Source organism: Equus przewalskii, chromosome 10 (assembly GCF_037783145.1).
Source record: "Equus przewalskii isolate Varuska chromosome 10, EquPr2, whole genome shotgun sequence".
Taxonomy (NCBI): Eukaryota; Metazoa; Chordata; class Mammalia; order Perissodactyla; family Equidae; genus Equus; species Equus przewalskii.
Window position 1 is genome coordinate 16,806,081 of NC_091840.1, and position 26,576 is coordinate 16,832,656.

A 26,576-nucleotide genomic window follows, 5' to 3' on the forward strand; every position below is an offset into this window, starting at 1 on the left:
GGACTGTCCCTTGTTGCGAGGATTCTTTTTATCCAGTTTTCAGTTCTCTCTCAGGGGTAATTATCCCCAAAATAGTTATAACCTGGCTGTGTTCATGGGAGGAGGTGAGTTCAGAGTCCACCAGCATGACCACCTTGACACCCTCCCGATCTGATACATTTATATTGCAATATGATTGCCACTGTATCATTAGCTAACACCACTATTGCATCAAATAATGATCACTTCTTCTTGTGGCAGGAGCAATTAAGATCTAGTCTCTTAGCAAGTTTAATGTTTATAATAAAGTTTTGTTGTGTATAATCATTGTACTGTGTATTAGATGTCCAGGACTTATTTATCTACTAGTTGCAAGTATATCTCCCTAAACCAAATCTCTCTCATTCCCCCACCCCCCAGCCCTTGGTAACTACCATTCCACTCTTGTGTTTTCAAGTTTGCTTTCTTTTAGGTTCCACATATAAGAGGTATCATCCTGTTTTTGCCTTTCTCTGTCTGACTTATTTTACTCAGCATAATGTTCTCAAGGTCCATCCATGTTGTCACAAATGGCAGGATTTCCTCTTTTGTCATGGCTGAAGAGTATTCCATTGTATATGGTATACCACATTTTCTTTATCCATTCATCGATTGACCAAGACTTAGGTTGTTTCCATATCTTGGCTATTGTGAATAATGCTGCAATGAACATAGGAGTGCATATATTTCTTTGATAACCTGTTTCCATTTCCTTTGGATATATACCCAGAAGTGGGATTGCTGGATAGTATGGTAGCTCTATTTTTAACTCTTTGAGGAACCTCCACACTGTTCTCCACAGTGGCTGAACCAGTTTACAATCCTACCAACAGTGCACAAGTGTTTGCTTTTCTCCACATCCTAATCAACACTTGTTATTTCTTGTCTTCTTGATAATAGCCATTCTTACAGGTGTGAGGTGATACCTTGTTGTGATTTTGATTTTGATTTCCCTGATGATTAGTGATGTTGAGCACCTTTTCAAGTACTTGTTGGCTATCTGTATGTCTTCTTTGGAAAAATGTCTATTCAGATGCTCTGCCCATTTTTTAATTGGATTGTTTCTTTTTTTTGTTATTGAGTATGAATTCTTTATATTTTGGATACTAACCTCTTAGCCTATGCATGGTTTGCAAATATTTTCTCCCATTCTGTATGTTCTCTTTTCATTTTGTTAATTGTTTCTTTGGCAGTGCAGAAACTTTTAAGTTTCATGTAGTCTCCCTTGTTGAATATTTCTTTTGTTACTACTTTTGGTGTCATACTCAAAAAATCATTGCCAGGACCAATGTCAAGGAATTCTCCCCTATATTTTCTTCTAGGAGTTTTGTGGTATCAGGTCTTATATTTAAGTTGTTGGTCCATTTCAAATTAAATTTTTTGAATTGTTTAAATAGGGGTCTAATTTCCTTCTTCTGCATGTGGTTATTCAGTTTTCCCAACATCATTTGTTGAAGAGATTATCCTTCCTCCATTGGATGTTCTTGGCTCCCTTTATCAAATATTAGTTGACTGTATATGTGGGGGTTTAGTTCCAGGCTGTCTATCTGTTCCATTTGTATATATGTCTATTTTTATGGCAGGGACCATACTGTTTTAGTTACCAAAGCTTTCTAGTATAGGAAGTGTGATGCCTCAGGTTTTATTCTTTTTTCTCATGATTGCTTTGGCTATTTAGAGTCTTTTGTGGTTCCATATAATATTTAGGATTTTTTTATATTTCTGTGAAAAACACCATTGGAATTTTGATAAGAATAGCATTGGGTCTATAGATAGCTTTTGGTAGCATGGGAATTTTAACAATATTAACTCTTCCAATCCATGAACATGCATGTCTTTCAACTTGTTTATGTCTTTTTCAACTTCTTTCAACAGAGTCTTGTAGTATTCATTGCATAGATCTTTCACTTCATTGGTTAAATTTATTCTTAGGTATTTTATCATTTTTGATGTTATTGTGAATGGGATAGTTTTCTTCATTTCTTTTTCAGATGTTTCATTGTTAGTGTATAGAAATGCAACTAATTTCTGTTCATTGATTTTATAGCATGGAACTTTACTGAATTCATTGATTAGATCCAACAGTTTTTTTATGTGTGAGGAAGACTGTTGCTGAGCTAACATCTGTGCCAGTCTTCCTCTATTTTATGTGGAATGCCTCCACAGCATGGCTTGACAAATGGTGCTAGGTCTGTGCCTGGGATCCAAACCTGTGAAACCCAAGCCATCAAAGTGGAGTGTGTGAACTTAACCACTACACCAGTGGGGTGGCCCCCAATCCAACAGTTATTTTAGTCAAGTCTTTTGGATGTTCAATATATAAGATCACATCATCTTCAAATAATGATATTTTTACTTCTTCCTTTCTGCTTTGGATGCCTTGTATTTCTTTGTCTTGCCTGATCACTCCAGCTAGTACTTCCAGGACTATGTTGAACAAGAGTGATGAGAGTGGGCACCCTTGTCTTCTTCCTGGTCTTAAAGGAAAAGCTTTCAATTTTTCTCCATTGAGCATAATAGCTGTGGGTTTGTCCTATACGGCCTTTACTATGTTGAGGTATGTTCCTTTTATACCCAACATGTTGAGGGTTTTTATCAAGAAAGGATGTTGTATTTTGTCAAATGCTTTTCTGCATCTATTGAGATGATCATATGATTTTTATCTTTCATTCTATTAATGTGGTGTATTACATATACTGATTTGTATATGTTGAAACTTGTTTGCATCCTAGGGATAAATCCCACTTGGTCATGGCATATAATTCTTTTAATGAGTTCTTGAATTTGCTTTTTTAATATTTTGTTGAGAATTTTTGCATCTACGTTTATCAGGAATTTTGGTCTATAGTTTTCTTTTCTTGTCATGTCTTTCTTTTTAAAATTTTTATTTATGTTTTTTTCTGCTTTATCTCCCCAACCCCCCCCGTACACAGTTATATATCTTAGTTGCACGTCCTTCTAGTTGTGGGATGTGGGATGCTGCCTCAACGTGGCCTGACAAGTGGTGCCATGTTGGTGCCCAGGATCCGAACCCTGGGCTGCTGCAGCAGAGTGTGCGAACTTAACCACTCGGCCATGGAGCCAGCCCCTCTTGTCATGTCTTTATTTAGCTTTTGCATCAGGGTGATGCCAGCTTTGTAAAATAAGTTTGGAAGTGTTCTCCTCTCTTTTAATTTTTTGGTGGAGTTTGAGAAGGATTGGCATTAATTCTTCTTTAAACATTTGGTAGAATTTGCCAGTGATGCCATCTGGTCCTCAGGTTTTCTAGGATGGGAGGTTTTTTGTTTTTGCTGAAGAAGATTCACTCTGAGCTAACATCTGTTGCCAATCTTCCTGTATTTTATATGTGGGTCGCCACCACAGCATGGTTGCCCATGAGTGGCGTAGGTCCATGCCTGGGAACTGAACCTGTGCCACCAAGGCAGAGCATGCCAAACTTAACCACTAGGCCACAGGGCCAGCCCTAGGATGGGAGGTTTTTCATTCCTGATTCAATATCCTTACTCATTGTTAGTCTGTTCAGATGTTCTTCTTTTTCTTGATTCATTCTTGGTAGGTTGTATGATTCTAGGAAATCATTTCTTCTAGGTTATGGAATTTGTTGGTGTATATTGTTCCTAGTAGTCTCTTATGATCCTATGTATTTCTATAATGTCAGTCATAATTTTTCCTCTTTTATTTCTGATTTTATTTGTTTGAGTCTTCTGTTTTTCTTCTTCAGTCTCACTGAAGATTTGCCAATTTTGCTTATCTTTTTGAAAAACCAGCTCTTGATTTTGTTGATCTTTTCTATTGTTTTTCTGGTCTCTATTTCACTTATTTCCACTCTGATCTTTCTTATTTCTTCCTTCTGCTAACTTTGGACCCAATTTGCTCCTTTTTTTTCTGGTTCCTTGAAGTATAAAGTTAGGTTGTTTATTTACAGTCTTTGTAATTTCTCAATATATGCACTTGTCACTCTAAACTGGAACTGATTTTACAGCATCCCATAGGTTTGGGTATGTTGTATTTCTATTTTCATTTGTTTCAAGATACTCTTTGATTTCCCTTTTGATTTCTGCTTTGACCCATTGGATGATCAAGAGTGTGTTGTTTACTTTCTACATATTTGTAGATTTTCCAGTTTTTCTCATGTTGTTGATTTCTAGTTTCATATCATTGTGTTTGGACAAGGTACTTGATGATTTCAATCTTGTTAAATTTTAAGACTTTTTGTGTGTTCAATAATATAATCTGTCCTTGAGAGCATTCTGTGTGCACTTGAGAAGAATGTGTACAGTCACGCACCACATAACAATATTTTGGTCAATGATGGACCACATATACGATGGTGGTCCCATAAGATTACTACCATATAGCCCAGATATGTAGTAGGCTATACCATGTATATCAGTACTGTAAGGGAGGAAGAAATTTTCCTCTACCCTTCTAGGTTCATCTGGCTGGTCTAAAAGTTAAATTGACATGAGACAGACTAACAAGAGAAAAACAAACAAAAGTTTAATAACATGTATATATATACATGGGAGAAACCCAGGCAAACAGAGTAACTTGCCAAAATGGCCAAATCCTCACCTTAAATACCATCCTCAGACAAAGACAAAATATGTTGGTATAGAGAGTCAGGGACTTCAAAGGAAAGGAAGGCAATTCATAAGTAGGTGAAAAGGGAGTAAACCTTTTAAAAACAAGTGTTTGGCCACACAGAAACAGAAGAATACAGAGGGGAGCCCAACAAACAGGTTTTTCTAGGTTCCTCCCTGTCAACCACCTAGTTCATGATAAGGTGACAGCTTGCTTCCTGAGACAGGTTTTTTTTTCAGATTGGCACCTGAGCCAACAAGTGTTGCCAATATTCTTCTTTTCTTTTTTCCTTTTCTCCCCTAATCCCCCCCAGTACATAGTTGTATATTTTAGTTGTGGGTCCTTCTAGTTGTGGCTTGTGGGATGCCACCTCAATATGGCCTGGTGAGCGGTGCCATGTCTGTGCCCAGGATCCAAACTGGCAAAACCCTGGGCCACTGAGGTGGAGTGCGCAAACTTAACCACTTGGCCATGGGGTCAGCCCCCAAAACAGGTTTTTAAAATCTGAATTCTTTTAGGCAGTTAAGGGAGAGGAAACAAGGAAAACTTTCTGAATCTTTGTTTCTTAAAAGCAGTCAGCCTAAATTAATCCTCATGTTAAAGAGACATATTTTGGGATGGCAAATTTTGTTCCCCTTCAGTTCCCCTTTATGTTTGCATCATGACAAAATCGCCCAATCATGCATTTCTTGGGACGTATCCCTGTTATTAAGTGATGCATGACTGTATTCTGCTGCTGTTGGATGGAATGTTCTACAGGTGTCTGTTAGGTCCATTTGGTCTCATGTATGGTTCAAGTCCATTGTTTTCCTGTTGATTTTCTGTCTGGATGATTTATCCATTGTTGAAAGTGGGCACTCAAATCCCCTACTCTTACTGTATTGTTGTTTATTTCTCCCTTCAGATCTGTTGGTATTTGCTTAATATATTTGGGTGCCCCAATGATGGGTTTGTATATGTTTTCAACTGTTATATCTTCTTAATGAATTTACCCCTTTATTGTTATATAATGGCTTTCTTTGTCTCTTGTTACCATTTTTGGCTTAAAATCTATTTTGTCTGATATAAGCATAGCTATCCCTGCTTTCTTTTGGTGTCCACTCACATGAAATATTTTCTTCCACCCCTTCACTTTGAGTCTATTTGTGTCCTTAAAGCTGAAGTGTCTCTTGTAGGCAGCATATAGTTGGATCTTGTTTTTTATCCATGCAGCCACTCTGCGCTTTTTGGTTGGTGGATTCAATCCATTTACATTTAGAGTAATTATTGCTATGTAAGGACTTACTAATGCCATATTTTTAATTGCTGGCTGTTTTGTAGTTCCATTGTTTCTTTTTCCCTCTGTTTCTGCCTACCTTTGTGAATTGGTGATTTTCTATGGTGGTATGGTCTGATTATCCTCTCTTTATCTTTTGTGAATTTACTCTAGCTTTTTTGCTTTGTGGTTACTTTGGAGCTTACATAAAACATCTTACAGATAAAACAATCCATTCTAGGCTTATAGCAACTTACCTTTGTTTGTCTACAAAGGCTCCACCCTTTTTCTTTTCCCTTTTACATTACTGATGTAACAATTTACCTCTTTTTAATATGTGTATTTGTTAATAATTTATAGTATTTATAGTTATTTTACTACTCTTTTCCTATAACTTTTATAGTTGAGTGGTTAACACACTATCCTATTATAGAATTAGAGTTTTCTAAGCCTGACCACATATTTTTCATCTTTACCAATGTGTTGTGTACATTTGTATGTTTTCATGTTGCTGATTAGCATCTTATCATTTCATCTTGAACTCCGTTCTGCATTTCTTGTAAGGCAGGTCTAGTGGTGGTGAACTCCTTCAGCTTTTGTTTGTCTGGGAAAGTCTCTATTCCTCCCTTATATGTGAATAACTTTTTCAGGTAAAGTATTCTTGCCTGGCAAGTTTTATCTTTCAACACTTGGAATATGTCATTCTACTCTCTCCTGGCCTGTAGAGTTTCTGCTGAGAAATCTGTTGATAGCTGAAATGGGGCTTCTTTTTAGGTTACATTCATTTTTTTCCTGCTGCCCTTAAGATTCTTTATTATTGATTTTTTTAATTGAGATAAAATTGACATTATATTAGTTTCAGATGTACAACATAATGATTTGATACTTGTCTATATTGCAAAATGACCACCACAATAAGTCTAGTTAATATTATTGATTTTGATAGTTTCAATATAATGTGTCTTGGAGAAAGTCTCTTTGCATTGAGATAACAGGGTGCTCTATTAGCTTCATCAACTTGTATGTCCAAGTTTTTCCCCAGGTTTGGGAAGTTCTCAGCTATTATTTCTCTAAATAAACTCTCTGCCCCATTTTCCCTTTTTTCTCCTTCCAGAATGTGATTATTCTAATATTTGCCTTTTGATTGAACACCACAACTCACCTGGGCTTTCTCTGCTCTTTTTAAATTTTTGTTCTTCCTCTCTTCTGTTATTTCAAAATTCTTATCCTCCAAGTCATTTATTCTTTCTTCTATCTGGTCTTCCCTGATACCAATGCTCTCTATTGCATTCTTCTTCTCATTCACTGAGTTCTTCAGCTCTAGAATTTCTGTTTGGTTCTTTTTAAAAATTTCAATCTCGTAAAGAATTCATTTTGTTCACATATTTTATCTCTGATTTCAATGAATTTTCTTTTCAAGTTTTTTTGTAGCTTATTGAGTTTCTTCAAAACAGCTATTTTGAATTTTTACCAGTTAGATCACAATATCCATGCCTTTGAGACCAGTCGCAGGAGAATTATCTTCTTTTTGTGTGTGTGATGCCATATTTCCTTAATTTTTCATATTCCTGTAGTTATGTGTTGCTGTTTTAGCATTTGAAGTAGCAGACACCTCCTTAATGCTTTGCCTGTTGCTTTCAGATCTAGTGTTATGTTCTATGGTGCTGTCATCTGAATTTTACCTCTGTCTTCGTGAGGGTATTCCTGCTCCACTCTTCTTGCTCCCTCTTGTGGCCAAATTTTAAGCTTTTTATATCTTCTCTTGTTCTTATAATTCACAGCTTGGCTATTGGAAATCTTGGTTTTCTAGTAGGTGGTGCTATAGCTCAAGTTGGTGGTTTTTCCCTTGCCCACTGACTGTCCCTTGTTTTCTGAGCATGCTCCCTGTCTACCAAAGCTTGCTCTGGAGGATGCACTTGGACCTCCATGCACATGAACCTGGCAGCAGAGTTGGGGGAGGTGTGGGTTTAGCACTTGGGCATTGGAGATGCCTGAGAACCTGGTAGGGAGATCCTTGGTGTGGTACTCTCAGAGGCTCATGAGTGGACTTCTCACTCATGAGTGCAATCCTTTTAGAACGATTTGAAATTCTTATTTGCCTCTTTCCCAATATCCTCTCTGTCCCCCAGTCATAGAGCTCCCAACTTAGTACTCCAGGTGCTGGTGGAGAAAACTGAGTTTCTCCAGCCAGACTGCCCCACTGGGGTAGCCAAACACTCACTCATCATTTTCCTTTTCTCCTGTGGGAGAGATCACCACTGCAGGATAAATCAACCCTGTGCAGTATTTCCTTAGGGGAGGGGTGGCAAAGGGAAAGTTTCTTTTACTGCCTCCACTGCGACCAAACTCGTACTTTTCTTTCTTTTTTTTCTTTAATGACATGCTAGAGTCTCCCCCAGGAAGGCTGGACATCAGCAAGTTCTCTCTGGTGTGTGAGTGCCTGCCCAGGTCAGCACTTACTCAATTTTTGCCTGACAACAACGAGAGAGGTCTATACAATTTTTCTGGCTCTACTGGTTCTACAGGCCATATTGAAGTTGTGTGTCTCTACTAGTTACACTGGTGGGCGAGACTCCTCCCAGGTCCTTTGGAGTAAACTAGGTCCCAAATAACCACAAAGGTGTTTTTCTTCATGTCTGGATGTCTAATTCATTGACTAAAAAGCGGGATAAAAAGGAGGAACACTTATGTGCCGTGTTGCTGATGTCACTTCTCTCAATTTTTTTCTTTGGTGAGGAAGATTTTCCCTGAGCTAACATCCATTGCCAATCCTCCTCTTTTTTTTCACTTGAGGAAGATTAGCCCTGAGCTAACTAACATTCCTGTCAATCTGCCTCTCCTCTGTACATGTGATGCCTCCAAAGCATGGCCAATGAGTGGAGTAGGGCCATGCCCAGGATCTGAACCCATGAACCTGGACCACTGAAGTGGTGTGTGTGGACTTTAACCACTTGGCTATGGGGTGGCCCCACCTCTCTCAATTTTTGTGTGTGCATGTGAGAAAGATTGGCCCTGAGCTAACATCTGTTGTCAATCTTCCTCTTTTTTTCTTTTTCTCCCCAAAGCCCAGTACATAGTTGTATATCCTAGTTGTAAGGTCATTCCAGTTTTTCTACATGGGATGCCGCTACAGCATGGCTTGATGAGCGGTGCATAGGTCCATGCCCAGGATCCGAACTTGCGAACTCCCGGCTACTGAAGCAGCATGTGAACTTAACCCCTCAGCCACAGGGCTGGCTCCCTTGCCTCTCTCAATTTTTAATAAGACTTTAAACAGTTATTCTGTTAGAATTTTATGCACATAACTCATAAGCCCGAGATTCTCTGAAATTCACTGCAAGTCCAAAATGCTTACCATCCATCGGCACTATGCTCAGTAGTTCGTTGCTTTCTTTCTTCGTTAATTCAATACCCACATTTTCCAGATAAAGTTGTGTGTCACTGGCATTAATCTTACCACCTTTAAAAAGATGGGAAACATGATAAGTGAACATTTTCATACATACTTTTAAATTTAAAAAATTATCATAAAACAGCAGTATCTGAACTTGCTAGAGATATAACTGCAGAAGAACAAGAACACAATGAGGCTCATCTAACTGCAGAGCATCACAAGAAGGAGTTAAAATAGAACATGTTTCCTTTAAGCCTCGTCAAAGGAATGCTTTCATTAATGCTCTAAAAACAATGGAGACAAGCCAAACAGCCTATAATAAAATAGACTTCTTAAAAAAATGATACTTCTAAAACCACAGGTAATAAAAAGTCCATCTGTATTCTTAAAAACAAACATGTCATCAATATATCAATTGGTAAAATTGGTATATTTTGTACACCAATTGGTATATTGGTAAAATTTACCAATTTTACCATCAATTGGTAAAATGAGGCTTGCGTGCAATTGCAGAATACTTGGATATACAATTGAAATATGACATGTACATACAGCAAAAGATCCTGATTTTATATCTTTTCATCATTACTTCTCACTCACCAGAAAATAAATTTACTATATTCATAAGGGAGTTCAGTGAAATCTTCCCATTACCTGAAATATAAAGCATAAATTGGATATAGACAAATATTTATCACTATTGGGAATGGGATCACCTTTTCCCATGAAATTTCCTAAGTTGTCATCGCTTACACAGAGGAAATTTGTTGATTTTTTTTTCTGAGAAAGATTCAACCGGAGCCAACATATGTTGCCATTCTTCCTTCTCTCTTTTTTCCTCTCCAAAGCTCTAGTACATATTTGTACATTCTAGTTGTAAGTCCTTCTAGTTCTTCTATGTGAGCTGCTGCCACAGCATGGCTACTGAAAGACGAGTGGTGTGGTTCTGTGACTGGGAACTGAACCCAGGCCACCAAAGCAGAGAGCACTGAACTTTAACCACTAGGTCATCAGGGCTGGTTCAAATTGTTGATTTTTTACTGCTTTTCTTGTATTCAACTACCTTATAGAATTCTAAAGAGGATGTTTTAACATGCTAAATTAGATCTTTAATTCTTTTCCTAAATGGTCCTTTTCAGGTAAAAAGATGCCTGTCTGGTGCCATATTATTGGTCTCAAGTCAGATATCATTGACCCTCTATTTCAACCCAACCTGACATTCACCTCATATTTGTTAAATGAAAATATGATCACCTCTATTTGTATGTTACTTGTCAAACAAGTCCAAGCCCTTTTTACCATCTCACTTGGTTTTGTCAATCTCTGACCTTTTCCAACATCAATTTCAATAACTTCTGTTATTTTCTTCAGAAGCATTTGTTTTTCCTAGCTAAACCTAAATCTACTAGTGCCTTTATTTGTCCTCTGACAATATTGAGAAGCCATATTTCTCATCTTTGAGGATTATAACTCTAAAAGTACTTCTAACTTTCTAAACGAAATGGGATAAGAACACTTTGAGATTCCACAGGAAGACTTCATGGGTTCTTCTGAAAGGAAGTGGTAAGTGGTAAATTAAATACTCACTGTCAGTTTTCAAATGGTTCTGTAGATCTTTCATTTCTTTCTTTTCAAGTTTATAGTTCAAGTCTTCTAGAATGGTTTCTAGTTTATTTTTGAAAACTTTCCCTCCTTAATAAAGAAAGAGATGAAAGAAGAAAAATTTGAAATTATGCCTCAAATTTAAAAAATTCTAGTTGAATCTATGCACCAAACTTCAACGGGAGGGAGAAAAGCAAAGTTGTAATGCAGATGTTCAACAAAACATAAAACGAAGGTGGCAGGGGATAGGGGTGGGGAATGTGAGGAAAAAAGTCTCCTGTGTATTATACACGTTACAACACACTTTGCTAAAATTTGTTGTAGACATCTAAAGCAAAGAAAATGAATGAGGTTTATTATTCATTATTCATTTACTAGTCATAGGGGAGGAATATGTGAGAAACAGTAACCATAATTCTGGCTACTGAGTTTGAAATCTGCCATTGTAACATTGTAAATTATCTCCACAAACTTAGCGGTTATCTGAACTTGAATTATAAGCCATAAAGAGGAATAAAAAATGTTAACCAAATTTTTAAATATAACAATGTGATTAAGAATGTGTATTCAGATCCTGACTTTTCCTAAGTTCAAACTGTGTGACCTTAGGCAAGTGAGTTAACATCTCTCATCTGTAAAATGGTGATAAGTATCTACCTCATAGGATTTCTGTGAGAATTAAATGAGTTAATAAATGTAAAGTATTTAGAATAGCGCCTGGCACCACACTCGGGAGAAATTAGCTATTGTTATCAGTAAGTACCTAAAGGGACTTCCGAAAGGAAATACAAAGCTTAAAGATCTCATTTTTGCTTGACTACTTATTATGCTTATCACTCACCTGGGAAAGTCTTTAAACCATCTAGCAACCGATTGTAATACACTTTTCCATCAGCTATAAGAGAAGTCATAATTGATGTCATAGAGAAAGTGATACAGTAATTCATAACAAGAGTACAGACTATTTTATAAAGACAATAATGTTACATGATTTGCCTTACGGATTTAATAACAAAGTAAAGGAGTAGAGAAAGTTCTAAATTTACCCATTTTACTATGCTGAAACTTTGTTTCTGACTTGAACCTTTTTACCTAACATTCTCTCTTTCGTCCCCCCTTCTTTCTCTTTATTCTTTAGGACTCAGACATTTTAGGTTAATATCCTAAATTAAAATTTATCAATTTAAAAATCTTTATTCATTTATGAAGTTCTCAAGATCAATCCCAATAGAGTAATCCCACCTCCTACACCAGCCTCCAGGAGGGCAAGGACTTTGTCTCTAATCCTGTGACCTAGGAAGTGCTCAATAAATATGTTGAATATAAATATACATCCGATAAATGTTTAATGATTCCCCACCTACCCCAACAATATACACTTAGACTAATTTCCCCTGAAGGCCAAAGCAGTATCAGAAATGCTCACAAGTAACTGGCAGAGTTTTTAGCAGCTTCCAGCGTTCCTTAGGTGTTAGTTCTATCCCTTTGTTTTTCAAAACATCATTGACTTCATTGATATTAACCTTCATTCCTTTGAAAAGATGGAAATGATGGCGGATGAAAAATTTAAGAGTGATGAATGATTCTAAATTATGAATGTCATCTAAGTTTAACTGCTGGATTAAGAGCAGGGTTGGTCAAAATGCTGAGACAAGACTCGACAGGATGTCAGAAACAGAAATCAATCTCATAATTCTACAGAGGAAAAAATACTTTTTGAGTGTTCTAATAAAAATGAGATAAATCAATACTTTGAAATGGGGATTGTATAAAGGCCTAGCCTGACTTGTATAAATTATTACATAAATAATTCTGTAAAGACGGCATCCATATTACTTTTTATTTGCCTGTGTGATAAGTTATTCATAAAAAGAGTTAGGCCAATGTTTTATCTTGCCAATTATTGTGGTAACACAGCTTTTTGGCTGTTTAAACAATGGAAAGTTGATGTGCATTATTGAAAAAAAAATCCAGTGAATATAGAATACTTCACCAGATATAATAATTTAGTCATTTTGCTCAAAAAGTATACAACCCCAAATGAATAAGGATCACTGCATAAAAGATACCATTAATGTACTAAAAGGACTAACCATGTCAGTATGATGGGAATAAAATATTTAAAAGCATAACAGAGAGGCATCAGAATATTGCTATTTACAATGATTTTTTCCCTAACACCTTTCACTCACCTCTGAATGATTCTGCATTTTCCATGAGCAGATTCAGTTTAACTTTTTCATCTGTAAGATAAGGTACGAATGAGACCCAGCCATAATGACTTAGACCCAGAAAACTTTATAAAGATCTTACATTCTGGAACAAAACACTGAAATTCAGAAGTTTACCCAGATTTGTTCTATAAATGCATCCAGATGAGCATGGAATTGAAGAATGAAGTTTTAAATATAATAAAATATAGCATAGAAGAAGAAATTATAGTATAAAATATCAAATTCTATACACAATGGTGCTAATAAGTTTTAAAAGCAGTGCTTGACTTGCTTTCCACTTGGCCTGCTGTACTTTAGAATCCAGGAGTACTCTGATGTTTGATCACCTTACTATTAAAGGATTTAAAAGCAATACATACTGTAATACCAATGTATTCACCTACCTAAAATATGGTAGCTGGCTACTTCCACATTCCAACTCCATGGGCACCAAGATTTCCAGCTTTGCTGACTCCTTCATTTGATTTGTGTACTTACCGATTGAAAATCTCATTTCTAGGGCTACATCACACAGCCCCCTGAGGGTACAATTCATATCATAGTCTATGTGGCATTGCTTACCTCTCTTGTACAAGGTAGTATTATTTAATAGAAAGGGCAAAACTTTGAAGTTATATAAACCTTCTATCTAGGCTTCTGTAGGGTTCAAATCTTCACTCTGCCATTTAGCAGTCAGGTGGCCTTAGGCAAATCAATTGACTTCTGTGACTGACCCTCAATTTCCACACCAGAGACACTAGGATAACAACCTACTTTGAAGAGTTGTTTTTGTCATTTTTGTCTCTCTTTTTGTCCCCTCTTTCCTTTTTGTGCCCTATTTTTGACAACTAAATTTTGCATTCATCCATGAACAAAAGTACCTCTGTGGGAATTGTGGGATCCAGCATCATACACCAAACAACCCTGTAGGACTCTTGCCCACATTTGCATTGGATAATAGGCAGACAGACCTTAGTATGGGCTGCAGAACCAGCAGGAGCTTGAGAACTGGCCACAGCCCCTCTTGGCTGTGGTCAGGGAAAACCAGGAGAGTGCTTACTTGAGCAGACACCCATGGATGAGAGGGCCTTTGTAGGAAGTCTAACTTTCTTGAGGAGAGATTCTAGCATTCCATTAGAGCAAAAAAAAAAAAAAAAACAAACAAAAACGAGTTTGGAGCATTGGAGAGGGTAAGGGGAACTTTGCAAGTGCCACCTCTCCTCCAAGGCAGCTCAGTGCAGGACTGAACTAGCTGGTAGAAATCTTTCCTGCAGGGGTAAAAGGGAGCTAGGAGTGATTGCCCAGCTACCCCAGCTGTGTGGAATACGGCTAGAGAACCTGTGTCTCTCTTGCAGCACCCAGAGTGTTGAGGTGGGACCTCCTGGGGGGAGGGAGGACATCAGCAAGGAGGCAGATAAAATATCTAAGCACCTTAGAGGGGTGCAGTTTCTGATGACTGCCTTCAGGACTCCAGCAGGAAACCTGTCCATGAGCTGCTGGGAGAACTTCACCTGCGAAACCCCACACTTGGCCTGTGGAGACTCCCAATGCCCTGAGTGCTAAACCCTCACCTCCCCCCGACTCTGTGGCAAGTTCCTTTTGCACACTCCTGAGTGCAGTGGTGAGTGAGCTCCAGTAAACAGGAAGTGCCCTCAGAAAATATGACAGGGTCTGTGGGCAAGGGAGAAACCACACACTTGACCTATAGTACCACCTTCTGGAAAACAAAAGAGAGGTTTCCAGCAGCCAGCCTGGTGTGTTGTAAGAACCAGAGAAGACATACAAGCTTAAGAATTCTGCCGCAAAAGGGAGCAAGAAGTGTGGAGTTAAGTGTATCCATACAATGTTGGAGAAAGGCTCAGACATAAGCAAGACCAACAAAAAATATCTCCTAGCTGAAGACAACTAGTAAAGATTTGAGGAGGTGACTGCTACTTCAAATGTGAAACCAGCAAGGTAAAACTTCAAGGAACATGAGGAATCAAGGAAACATGTTACCATCAAGTGATAACAATAATCCTCCAGTAACCAAATTCAAAGGCACAGAATCTTGTGATTTAGCTGATCAAGAAATCAAAAGCTGTTTTGAGGGAACTCAATGAACTACAAGAAAACACAGAGAGACAATTCAAAAAAATCAAGAAAACAATATGTGAACAAAATGAGAAATTAAACAAAGAGATAGGAATCATAAAAAAGAACCGAACGGAAATTCTGGAGCTGAGGAATTCAATGAATAAAATACAAAATGCAATAGAGATCATCTACAGTAGATTAGACCAAACAGAAGACAGAATCAGTGAGCCAGAGGGTAGGAACTTTGAAATGACCCAGTCAGAGGAGAAAGAAAAAAGGACGAAAAAGAGCAAATCAAGCCTAAGTGATGTATGGGATATCGTCAAAAGGACAAATATTAGAATAATTGGAATTCCAGAAGGAGAAGAGAGGGAGAAGGGGGCAGAAAGTCTCTTTATTTATTTATTTATTTATTTATTTATTTTTTTTAAGATTTTATTTTTTTCCTTTTTCTCCCCAAAGCCCCCCAGTACATAGTTGTGTAGTCTTCGTTGTGGGTCCTTCTAGTTGTGGCATGTGGGACGCCGCCTCAGCGTGGTTTGATGAGCAGTGCCATGTCCGCGCCCAGGATTCGAACCAACGAAACACTGGGCCACCTGCAGTGGAGCGCGCGAACTTAACCACTCGGCCACGGGGCCAGCCCCCAGAAAGTCTCTTTAAAGAAAAAGTTGCTGATAACTTTCCAAATCTTGGGAGAGACTTGGATATCCAAGCTCATGAAACTAATAGATCTCCCCATTATCTCAATGAAAAGTGACTTTCTCTAAGACATATTATAATGCAACTGTCAAAAATCAAAGACAAAGAGAGAATCCTAAAAGCAGCAATAGAAAAAAGGATTGTAATCTACGAAGGAACCCCCATTAGGCTATCAGAGGCCATCTCAGCAGAAACCCTAAAGGCCAGGATAGAGTGGAATAACAGATTAAGTGTTGAAAGAAAAAAAATTCTGGGAAAGAATACTTTATCTGGCAAGTTAACCTTTAAATATGAAGGAGAAATAAAGACTTTCCCAGACAAACAAAAGCTGAGAGAGTTCATCACCACTAGACCTGCTTTGCAAGAAATGCTGAAAAGAGTTCTTCGGGCAGAAATGAAAAGACATCAATTAGTAACGTGAAAACATATGAAAATATACAACATCATGGTAAAGGTAAATAGATTTAGAAAACTCTAATTTTGTAATATGATGGTATGTTAACCACTTAACTATTGTATAAAGGTTAAAGAAAAAAGAGTAGTAAAGTAACTATAACTACCATAATTTGCTAATGAACACACAATAAATAAAGAGGTAAATTGTGACATCAAAAACATAAAATGGGGCTGGCCTGGTGGCCCAGCAGTTGAGTTAGTGTGCTCTGTTTTGGTGGCCCAGGGGTCCGCTTGTTCAGATCCTGGATGCGGACCTACACACTGCTTATCAAGCTATGTTGTGGCAGGCATCCCACATTTAAAATAGAGGAAGATGGACAGAGACGTTAGCTCAGAGCCAATCTTCCTGAGCAAAATGAGGAGGATTGGTGGCAGATATTAGCTCAGGGCTAATCTTCCCCCAAAAGAAACAAATAAAGAAAAAAACCATAAAAGGAGGGAAGTAATAGGGTAGAGCTTTTGTATGCAATTGAAATTAAGTTGCTATCAACTTAAAATGGACTGTTTTAATTTATAAGATGTTCTATGTAAGCCTCGTGATAACCACAAAACAAAAACCTAGAGTAGATTCACAAAAGTTAAGGGGAGGAGAATCACCAATTCACAAAGGTAGGCAGAAACAGAGGGAAAAAGAAACAATGGAATGACAAAACAACCAGCAATTAATAAGATGGCATTAGGGGCTGGCAATGTGGCTGAGTGCTTAAGTTTGCGTGCTCCGCTTTGGCGGCCCAAGTTTTCGCAGGTTCGGATCCTGGGCATGGACATGGCACCACTCATCAAGCCATGCTGAGGTGGTGTTGCACATAGCACAACCAGAAGGACCTACAACTAGAATATGCAACTATGTACTGGGGGGCTTTGAGGAGAAGAAGAAAAAAAGAAGACTGGCAACAGACGTTAGCTCAGGTGCCAATCTTAAAAAAAAATGACATTAGTAAGTCCTTACATCTCAATAATTACTCTAACTGTAAATGGCTTGAATTCACCAACCAAAAGGCAAAGAGTGGCTGGATGGATAAAAAAACAAGATCCAACTATATGCTGCCTACAAGACACTCACTTCAGCTTTAACGATACACCTAGGCTCAAAGTGAAGGGATGGAAAAAGCATATTCCATGCTAGTGGAAAGCAAAAGAAAGAGGGGGGTAGCTATACGTACATGAGACAAAATAGACTTTAAGCCAAAAACAGTAACAAGAGATGAAAGAAGTCATTATATAATAGTAAAGGGATAAATTCATTAAGAGGATATAACATTTATAAATATGTACACTCCCAACATCAGAGCACCTAAATATATTAAGCAAATACTAACAGATCTGAAGGGAGAAATAGACAACAATACAATAGTAGTAGGGGACTCATCTCTCTCTTCTGAGTATATATCCAAAGGAAATGAAAACAGGATATTGAATAGATATCTGTACTCCCATGTTTATTGCAGCATTATTCACAATAGCCAAAATATGGAATCAGCCTACATGTCTGTCAACTGATGAATGGATAAAGAATATGTAGTATACATAGACAATTGAATATTATTCAGCTGTGAGAAGGGAAAAAATCTTGTCATTTGTGACAACACTGATGGACCTTGAGGGTATTATGCTAAATGAGATAAGACAGACAAAAGTAAACATTGGATGACATCTTATACGTGGAATCAAAAAAAGCCAAACTCACAGAAACAGAGTAGAATGGTGGTTACCAGGGGCTGGGGAATTGGGGAATTAGGGAGATGTTGTTAAAGGGTACAAACTTGCAACTAGAAGATGAATAAGTTCTGCAGGTCTAATGCACAGCATAGTGACTATGATCAACAATACAGTATTATAAATTTCAAAGTTGCTAAGAGACTAGATCTTAACTTTTCTTACCACAAAAAAGAAATGATAATTATGTGACATGATAGAAGTGTTAGCTAACCCCATGGTGGTGATCATACTGCAATATATAAATCTATCAAATCAACATGTTCTATATTTTAAATTTACACAATGTTATATGTCAATTATATCTCAATTTAAAAAATTCTTGATAATTATTATCTATTGTTACCTCAATACAGATAATTAGTTTATATGACCTGATATATGGTATCATGAGAATAGGAGAAAGAGGATTGCCAGTTTCCTAGATTAGCTATTTAATTAATACACAATTCTTAGTTCCTTTTAATTAAATTTTCTTAATAGTATTTTGTGCTAGTAGTCTAGCAAAATGTGTTTAAGTGGGTAAGAGCGACCTGATTTATATTAATATTTCCAGTGATAAGACATATTAAATAAAGCAAGACTATCCATAAAATTCTAAATTTGTATGCTTCAGATCAGAAAGAAGATAGATGTGATACACATTTATAGTGCAGTGAGAATCTTAGAGAATTTGCTTTTAAATCAATATATCATTCATCATCTCAGAGCTACAGGATACACTGTAATATTTAGGAATGTCATTCTGTAGCTGTTGGAGTCAGTCAGTCAGACGGAGTCAGTCTCCATCTATGCTTCAATCCCTCAGGAAGCAGTTCAACTTTGTCTTAATTGTTTATGATATCACCAAGCACCTTTATATAGTTTCAGCTAGGGAAAGGATTTATCTTAGTCTTTTATTAAACAATCTCTATTATCTTCAAAAAAACCCCTACATTATCTTTTATCCGTAAATTCATTTTTCTTTTTTAACAAATTATTTTAATGCTTTAAAATATATCAGTTTAAGGGAGACATTCTGGTGGATGGTCAAAAGGCTAGTTTCTTCTTCCTTCACTTCACCCTTCCTCTGCTACCTCCATATATCTAAGAAATCCTGGTCCAAGGATACATTTTCTCCTCTTGTCATTGGTGTTCATTTCTGCTCTATAAGGGTAGAATATACCAGCCATGCCACCCCAGATTCCCAGTAAACCTTACTCCTGTGTTGGCTTTTGGCTGAATTAGAGGACTACAGTAAAGAGAAATGCCTACTCTTCTCCTTTATTCCTACAAATCATAGCCTGTCTTCAAGTTCTCTCAGCCTTGCCCCGACACTCTTCTACATGTGTGTATAAATATTTAATTAATTTATTTATTATATACAGTGGAGTTTCTTGATGTATTTAATTTCTAAACCGACTTTAGAACCTAATCTTAAAATAAGACTCCATTATCTCTCAAAACTATAAACAAATCTTTTATTATGGCTATTAAGGCTTAATATTAAGATAGAACGGATTAAACCCTGTAGGCCACCAGGAATACTTCCGAAATCTCCACCTAGCACCCATTTTATATTAGAGATTTATTAGTTAAAGCCAGAATGGTTGGAACGGTTAGGCTACCCGGAATACCCAGAACATGCATATTGTCTTTTCTGCTATTATATGTTCCTTCCTGTAGTGTAGTTACACTTTATGATTATTTAAGGGATTTTTACCTTTTTTTTCCTAATTGATTTTTAAATTTCTTCTTTGACTTTATTTTCCCTTAAAATATTCTTTGTTTCATTTCTCTACCTGCTTCTTAGGTCTGTCAATTTCCTCACCGGCATCAGAGTTTAGCCCTGCAGGTGGGAGTCCCTGTTTAACAGATTATTGATCTATAATTTAAGTATTAATAACTGATTTAATAGATTTTTCCATATGAAAACATATGGAAGTTTCCTTAGAGAAGCTCAGTTTCCCTAAAGGCACAATGACATGCTCACCCTCAGTTGGCAAGTGGTTCCGCAGGTCCTCAACTTCCTCATCCTCCAGCTCATAACCCATGTTTTCCAGGATAGTTTCCATTTTAGAGACATGACACTTACTACCTTAGGGAAGAAGGAAGTGATAAAAAATAGCAACTTATATCTAAGAAAAATACTGGTTATATTCACATACCAATTGCAATTGTATAGAACAAATCCACTGCACAATAATCTAAAAAAACCTGTTTAAGGTTACATGTGGAAATGTTCAATACGTTCCATAATAGAGACTTATTGTGGAAGCCAGGAAAAGAACATATTCTGCCAATCTCACGTCAGAGGTCCTTTCTATAGTTTGCAGGAAAGATATCTTTAGAAGAAACTTAATTATATTTATGCAAATTATATACAATTTTATTTATATATTAATTCCATATACTACTATTATATATTATAAATTACATATATATTTTTTTAGGTGAACCTGATGAATTATGCTAGACAATAACTAGAGCTCTGGATAGCAAATACATTTTGAAACTTTTTCAGTGTCAGAACTACAAATTATCACATTAGATGTAGTTGCATCTAAAGTAGACCTATAGGCTAATGGGATAATAAGATCAATAACCTAATTACTGTGTAATGATAAGGTCTTTTAAAAGTTAAGGTAAAGTCTGCAGATCTTAGTTTTACTTGCTTTCTTATTGGGATTCTCACTTACCAGGAAAAGCTTTTATATGATCGAGTAATATATTTTTCTCTACCTTTCCATCAGCTGTAAAATAAGACACATTTAAGGTCAAAGAAAAAGTTATATGGACAGTCAAAAAAAGAGTAGCAAGAGCATAATTTCATAATTATGTACTTAAAAAATTTGCCTTCTGAGGTTATACTCCTACATTTCCCATGCTCACATATCTCTTCATAAATAAGATCAAAACTAAGATAGAGAACATTCTTAATGTGGACAGTCTATCCATTCTTCTACACTGAAACAGACAGACCTCCTTTCCCACTCTGAGTTCTCCCTTTCCTTCCTCTACTACTTGCTAATTTAACTTCTTTTTCTCTTTGCCCTGCTTAAGCTTCATTTATCTCCAAGTAATGATACTCTTAATGGCAGGACTCAGGTTTGAAGATATCATAGCCTCTCAAAACTATAAACCTAAATGTCAAAGGCATAATTTCTTTACAACTAAAGGTTGATCTTTTTGCCTTTTATATTTTTATAGGAAACCAGATGGGTCCATTTTTATGATGTACTCACACTGAAGTTGACACCAGCACAGAGATACATACATGGTAGTACATAAAATACCTACCAGTAATGGGCAATATTTTCAACAGCTCCCAGAGTTCCCTATTTGAGAGCTCTATTCCCATGTTCCCCAGAGCTTTGCGTATGTTTTTGGCTTCAACTTTTCCTCCTTTAAAAGATGGGAATGGTAACAGATGAGAATTGCCTACTGACTCCAAATGATGAAGTGTCTAAGTTTGTACAGGATTATCTACAGTTTTCAGAAGTTATTTCTGTAATTCTTTTTTTTCCTGCTTTTTCTCCCCAAATCCCCCCAGTACATATTTGCATATTTTAGTTGTGGGTCCTTCTAGTTGTGGCATGTGGGACGCCACCTCAGCATGGCCTGATGAGTGGTGCCATGTCCACACCCAGGATTCAAACCAGTGAAACCCTGGGCCTCAGAAGCTGAGCACGCAAACTTAACCACTCTGCCCCCGGGCTGGCCCCATTTTTATTCTAAATAAAATATTTATTTCTAATGCTCTTAATGACCTCAGAGAAGTTGACTGAGCCCACAGTAAAGGGATATATAGGAGGCAAAGTGATCTAAGTTATGTATAGGCAGCTGCCTAATCTAACTGTATTACCATCAGGTAAAATCTGTGTTACTCTTTGCTTTACCTGAATTATGAAATTATCCTCACTGACCACATTATTTGTATTCCTGTCAATGTTTTACCTTAACATTTACTGGGTTACAGTGGATGCTAGGTAAATATTGTGAATGAATGAACAGGTATATTGCCTTTTGAAATGAATTACCAAATAAAATCGAAGTTTCAGAGAATATAAAACTTGTTACCACAACTTGGCACCACAACATTTTTGCCAAAACATAAATAATCCAATGTAATCTTCGTGTCATTAGAATTAAACTTTAATCATTAAAAAATTAGAAGTTAAACGTCAATTATAGAATAAGAAAACACAGGTTTAAATATGCATGTGAATGTGAAGTATTTGCATTTTAATTTTACATCTCTTCACAAAACGTCTTGCTCACCTGTGAATTTCTTTATTTCTTTTAGCAGTTTATGCAGATCAGTCATGCCCGAAGCTAAAAAATAAGCCACAATTCAGACAGACGTAATTGTGTACTGATTCAAAAAGAGTGTTAAATAGAGCAAAAGAATTGATTTTTTCTTTATGATTTGTTGTTGAATTATATCCTAATGACATACACAGATGAGTATGAAACAGGGAAAACTACTCTCTAAGAATCTTAACTATTAATTTCTTTCTTTATTCTCTCCTCTCAACCCCTACACACTGTGGAATGTCTCCCTCCTTAGGTATGCTCTCTTCACGTCACACTATCTACCAAACTAGATCCCAGGAACAAGAGTAAAAAGTTTCAATTTCCTAATTTAACACTCTCCCAGTATGGGAGACACTCTCAAGTTAGCTTAATCTATCGCATTTTTTTTTCTAGTAGACATGTTCATTACATACTAAAAAATTGTGAGTGCCTTAAATGAAAAGAATTTATCTCTTTATTCTATATCCTATCCAGATATCCTAACTCAGCAAGTAGCTTAAGGCTTTGCACATAGCAATATTAAACACTTTAAAATTAAACAGTAGAATGGAATGTATTATAATGACAGAACTAGCTCTTAAATCAGTATATTTTTCCAAAATTGCAGATGAAGTATATTTTAGGGTAAGAAAAAAACCAGAAACTATGCAAATTATTGGTATTTTCTTACAAAAAAAGAATACACTATTTACTATTATGGAATTCCATTCTTCCCTGGGGATAGTTTCCAGTTCACCATCTCCATACATTTAACTAGCAGATTTGCACTTTGTGGGCCCTTACTACATATAGCACAATGTATTTCACATAAAACTTCCATATCGGTGATAACTATCAGTTAACACCTATTGATTAACACAACTGGAAAGTCCTTGTTGAGAGTCTTGAATAGTGGCTAAATAAACATATGATCTAAATAATTCAGCTTCTCATTCATTCAACAAACATTTACAGAGTATCAAATATCTGAATGCATTGTGCTAGGCACTAGGGGATACAATAATGAGCAGTATGGGAGACATGTGACATGATTCCTGTCCTCACAGAGCTTTCATTTATTACTGATTTCACTAAATCTAGGTGAGAAGAAATTTTTGATTTTTCTTTCAGCTTCTCTATCAGAACATGCTTCCAGATATCTCTTTTATTTTTTATTCTAAGATAGCAAGGAAAATTTGTGCTAGTTTCACAGGGTCTACACCAAAGGCATAACAGCTAATCACGTATGTGAAAATAATGGAAATCATTGAGGGATGCAGAGTACTATTTATTTGAAATGGGTTTATAAATGCTTATCTTTGCTCCATATGTACCTAATGAGGACATCTCTAGCCTGAGAATTAAACTCAATAGCTTCTCACCTCTCAATTTTCAACTTGGGATCTCAGTCTAAATTTCAGTTATTTAATTCTTTTCTCAAAAAAAAAACCAAAACAGTTTGATCACTTTGTTGGCTGGGGTAGTTTTTCAAAATGTTTTTTACTATCTGCAAGTATTTATTTCCTCCCCTTCTTGGAAATCTCACTAAAATGATAGGAAAGGAATAGTAAATGTTCACATTTACAAAGACAACAATATGGGAGAGGAGATACCAGTGAAAAAGAGACTTCAAAAATATTTGGGAATTAAAATCCAAGCAAGGAAGTGGTAGTTAATTTAGCAGAGCTGAGGAAATTATAACATGAAAGCCTATGCTGTCAGTGCTGTTGAGTCGATTCCAACTCCTAGCGACCCTGTGTAACAGCAGAGAAGAACCCTGCTAAGTCTTTTTGAACCATTCTCTCATCCTATGTCACTATACTCGACAATGCTCCACTGCTATTCAGAGGATTTTTATGGCCAATTGTTTTGGAAGTGGGTGGCCAGGTCCTTCTTTCCAGATTCTGGAAGCTCTGCTGAAACTTGTCCACCATGAGTGACCCTGCTGGAATCTGAAATATCAATGGCATAGCTTTTAGCATCACAGCAACATGCAGCCACCACAGTATGACACAGTATGACAACCTGACTGGGAAACAAACCTGGGCTGTGACAGTGAGAATGCCCCATCTTAACCACTAGACCACTGCGTCTGGCTATGAAAGTCTATGAGGGAATATTAATGAAAAGTGGCATAATTCATATAGAAGAATCCTAGAACGTTTCAAGATGTGGAGAGTACCGGGGTGAGGTATAGGGATGAACATAAGGAATTGCTTGGAAGTCTGTACACATGGGCAAGTTAACAACCTTCCCCTACCCTGCCAGTTACTACTCCTTCTTTCATTCCCATTTCCTCCAAATTCTACTCCACCATCACTACCCTCCCTGACACCCTTAAAAACTAGAAATGTGTTCTCTGGAGACATGGAAGCAGAGAATCTCTGGACTCTGGGAAGCTAGGCACAGTAAATGTTAGGTAAGGGGATGAAAATGGGGACCAAGTGAATGTTTATAAGCTGAAGTGGTATCCCTAGCCTCCTCCTCTATTTTACTCTGAGAGTACCAATAACGAGACACATAATCATCAGGCAGGTGATTGCAAGATTCTTCTCTGGAGTATCCAAATGGCCCCCAGAAAAAAGACCTTTGGATACTGACACTTGGAAATTCCCCAATAAAAAGACTGGGCCCCTACATTAACCTTACCAAGAAGTCTAACAGTTGACAAGCACCACTCATGTAGACAGAGCTTTGAAAAGGCATTTAAATGCCACTAGTGATGAATCGAGGCAAAGATAACCAGATATTTGAGGAAGGTTTCCAAAATAAAAGAGAGACCTAAGCAAATAAATATATAAACACAAACAAAGAACCTGGAAGAAATAAAGGCAATGTAGGGAGGAAAAACAAACATAAAATAAACTAACACTCTCACAGAAATTTGAGAAAATATTACACCCAAAACATAACAATAAGATATTCTGCAAAGCAAACGATCAGATAAAAAAATGAGTTCTTGGAAATAAAAATACAACAGCAGAAAGTAAATAATTAAATAGGAGAGGTCGGAGATAAAATTGAGGAAATCTTCGAGACATAAGAGCAAAAAGACAAAGAGCCAGTCAACTTGAAAACCAACAGGTCCAAATCTGATCAATAGAAGCTCCAGATAGAGAGTACAGGAATACAGAGAAAAGGAATTTATAAAAGATACAATAAAAGAAGAAATGCCCATGCTGGAAAGATTTCCTCGGCAGTGACCAGTGTGTGTGTATGTGCGTACGCATGTGTGTCTGTGTGTGCAGTTAAGAAACAAAACAAAACAGGAAAAGCAGAGAATTTGATGGCCTTGTGAGGATTTTCAGCCCAGATTTTCATTTCCTGGGTGGTTCAAGAAACTTCAAATTACGACTTTGGTTATAATTGAAATGTCCCGACAGACAGTAAACTCAAGTGAATAGGAAGTAAAACAAATCCTTTCTGGAGGAATGCACTTTCATTTCAGGTCTCAGAGAATTCTCACAAGTAATTTTTCAATGACATTGAACAGCATGTAGCAAATAACCAAACAGAAGGAAACCATAAGGAAGAATTAGAAGAAACAATGGAAAGCAAAAAAGAAAAAGAAAAAAAGAACCACAAACAATTCACTTATTAGAATTATCAGACCAAGATTGTAATATAACTATGTAAACTTGAAAATATCCACAAGGAACAGAAAACTGAAAAACTTGACCTACTAGATTCAAAAGAGAACTAAGTAGAATTTCTGGAAATTAAGAATACAAAAGAAAAGAAGCCCAAAAAGAATACAAGACAAAATACAAAAAGAATACAGACAATGAAACCAAGAAGTAAATAAACAGATACAATAGGAGGCTAGACATAGTTGAGGAGTTAGTGTATTGGAAGTTGAGTCAGGCAAAATTATCCAGAATGGAGCACAGGAAGGAAAAAATATGGAAAATACTGAAGAGAGGCTAAGTGCCATGGAGTATAGAGTAAGAAGGTTTAACATACATTTATTTGGGGTTCCAGAAGAAAAAAAGACTCATAGGATAGAGACAATATTGGAAGAGATGATGGTCGTGAATTTTCCAGATCTGATGAAAGATTCCATTTTCAGACTCAAGAAGTACAATGAATTCCAAGGAGAATAAATGAAAAGAAATCCATTCCTATCTTCCACATCATAGTAAAACTTCAGAACCAAAGATAAATGTCTTAAAAGCAAAAAAAAAAAAAAAAAAAAAAAGGTATCCTCCAAGGACCAATAGATTCACAGCTGACCTCATCACTTCTCATCAGCAACATTAGAAAGCAGAAAATAGTAGAATGACGTGCT

General features: G+C 36.7%; 1 protein-coding gene across 2 annotated transcripts in view; it reads right to left on the reverse strand.

Annotated features, from left to right (window-relative positions):
- EFCAB3 (EF-hand calcium binding domain 3) overlaps window positions 1-26,576 on the reverse strand; it is a 494,329-nt gene that overhangs the window by 116,185 nt on the left and 351,568 nt on the right. Inside the window, exons 102-111 of one of the 2 annotated variants that reach the window (XM_070561747.1) lie at window positions 22,274-22,327; window positions 21,293-21,397; window positions 20,692-20,745; window positions 19,986-20,090; window positions 13,046-13,096; window positions 12,280-12,384; window positions 11,695-11,748; window positions 10,839-10,943; window positions 9,852-9,905; window positions 9,213-9,317 (exon numbers count right to left, since the gene is read on the reverse strand). In XM_070561747.1, the coding sequence (XP_070417848.1) occupies window positions 9,213-9,317; window positions 9,852-9,905; window positions 10,839-10,943; window positions 11,695-11,748; window positions 12,280-12,384; window positions 13,046-13,096; window positions 19,986-20,090; window positions 20,692-20,745; window positions 21,293-21,397; window positions 22,274-22,327 (792 nt within the window). Of the gene's footprint in view, window positions 1-9,212; window positions 9,318-9,851; window positions 9,906-10,838; window positions 10,944-11,694; window positions 11,749-12,279; window positions 12,385-13,045; window positions 13,097-19,985; window positions 20,091-20,691; window positions 20,746-21,292; window positions 21,398-22,273; window positions 22,328-26,576 lie in introns of those variants that run through there. The other variant, XM_070561748.1, reaches the window with a different exon arrangement.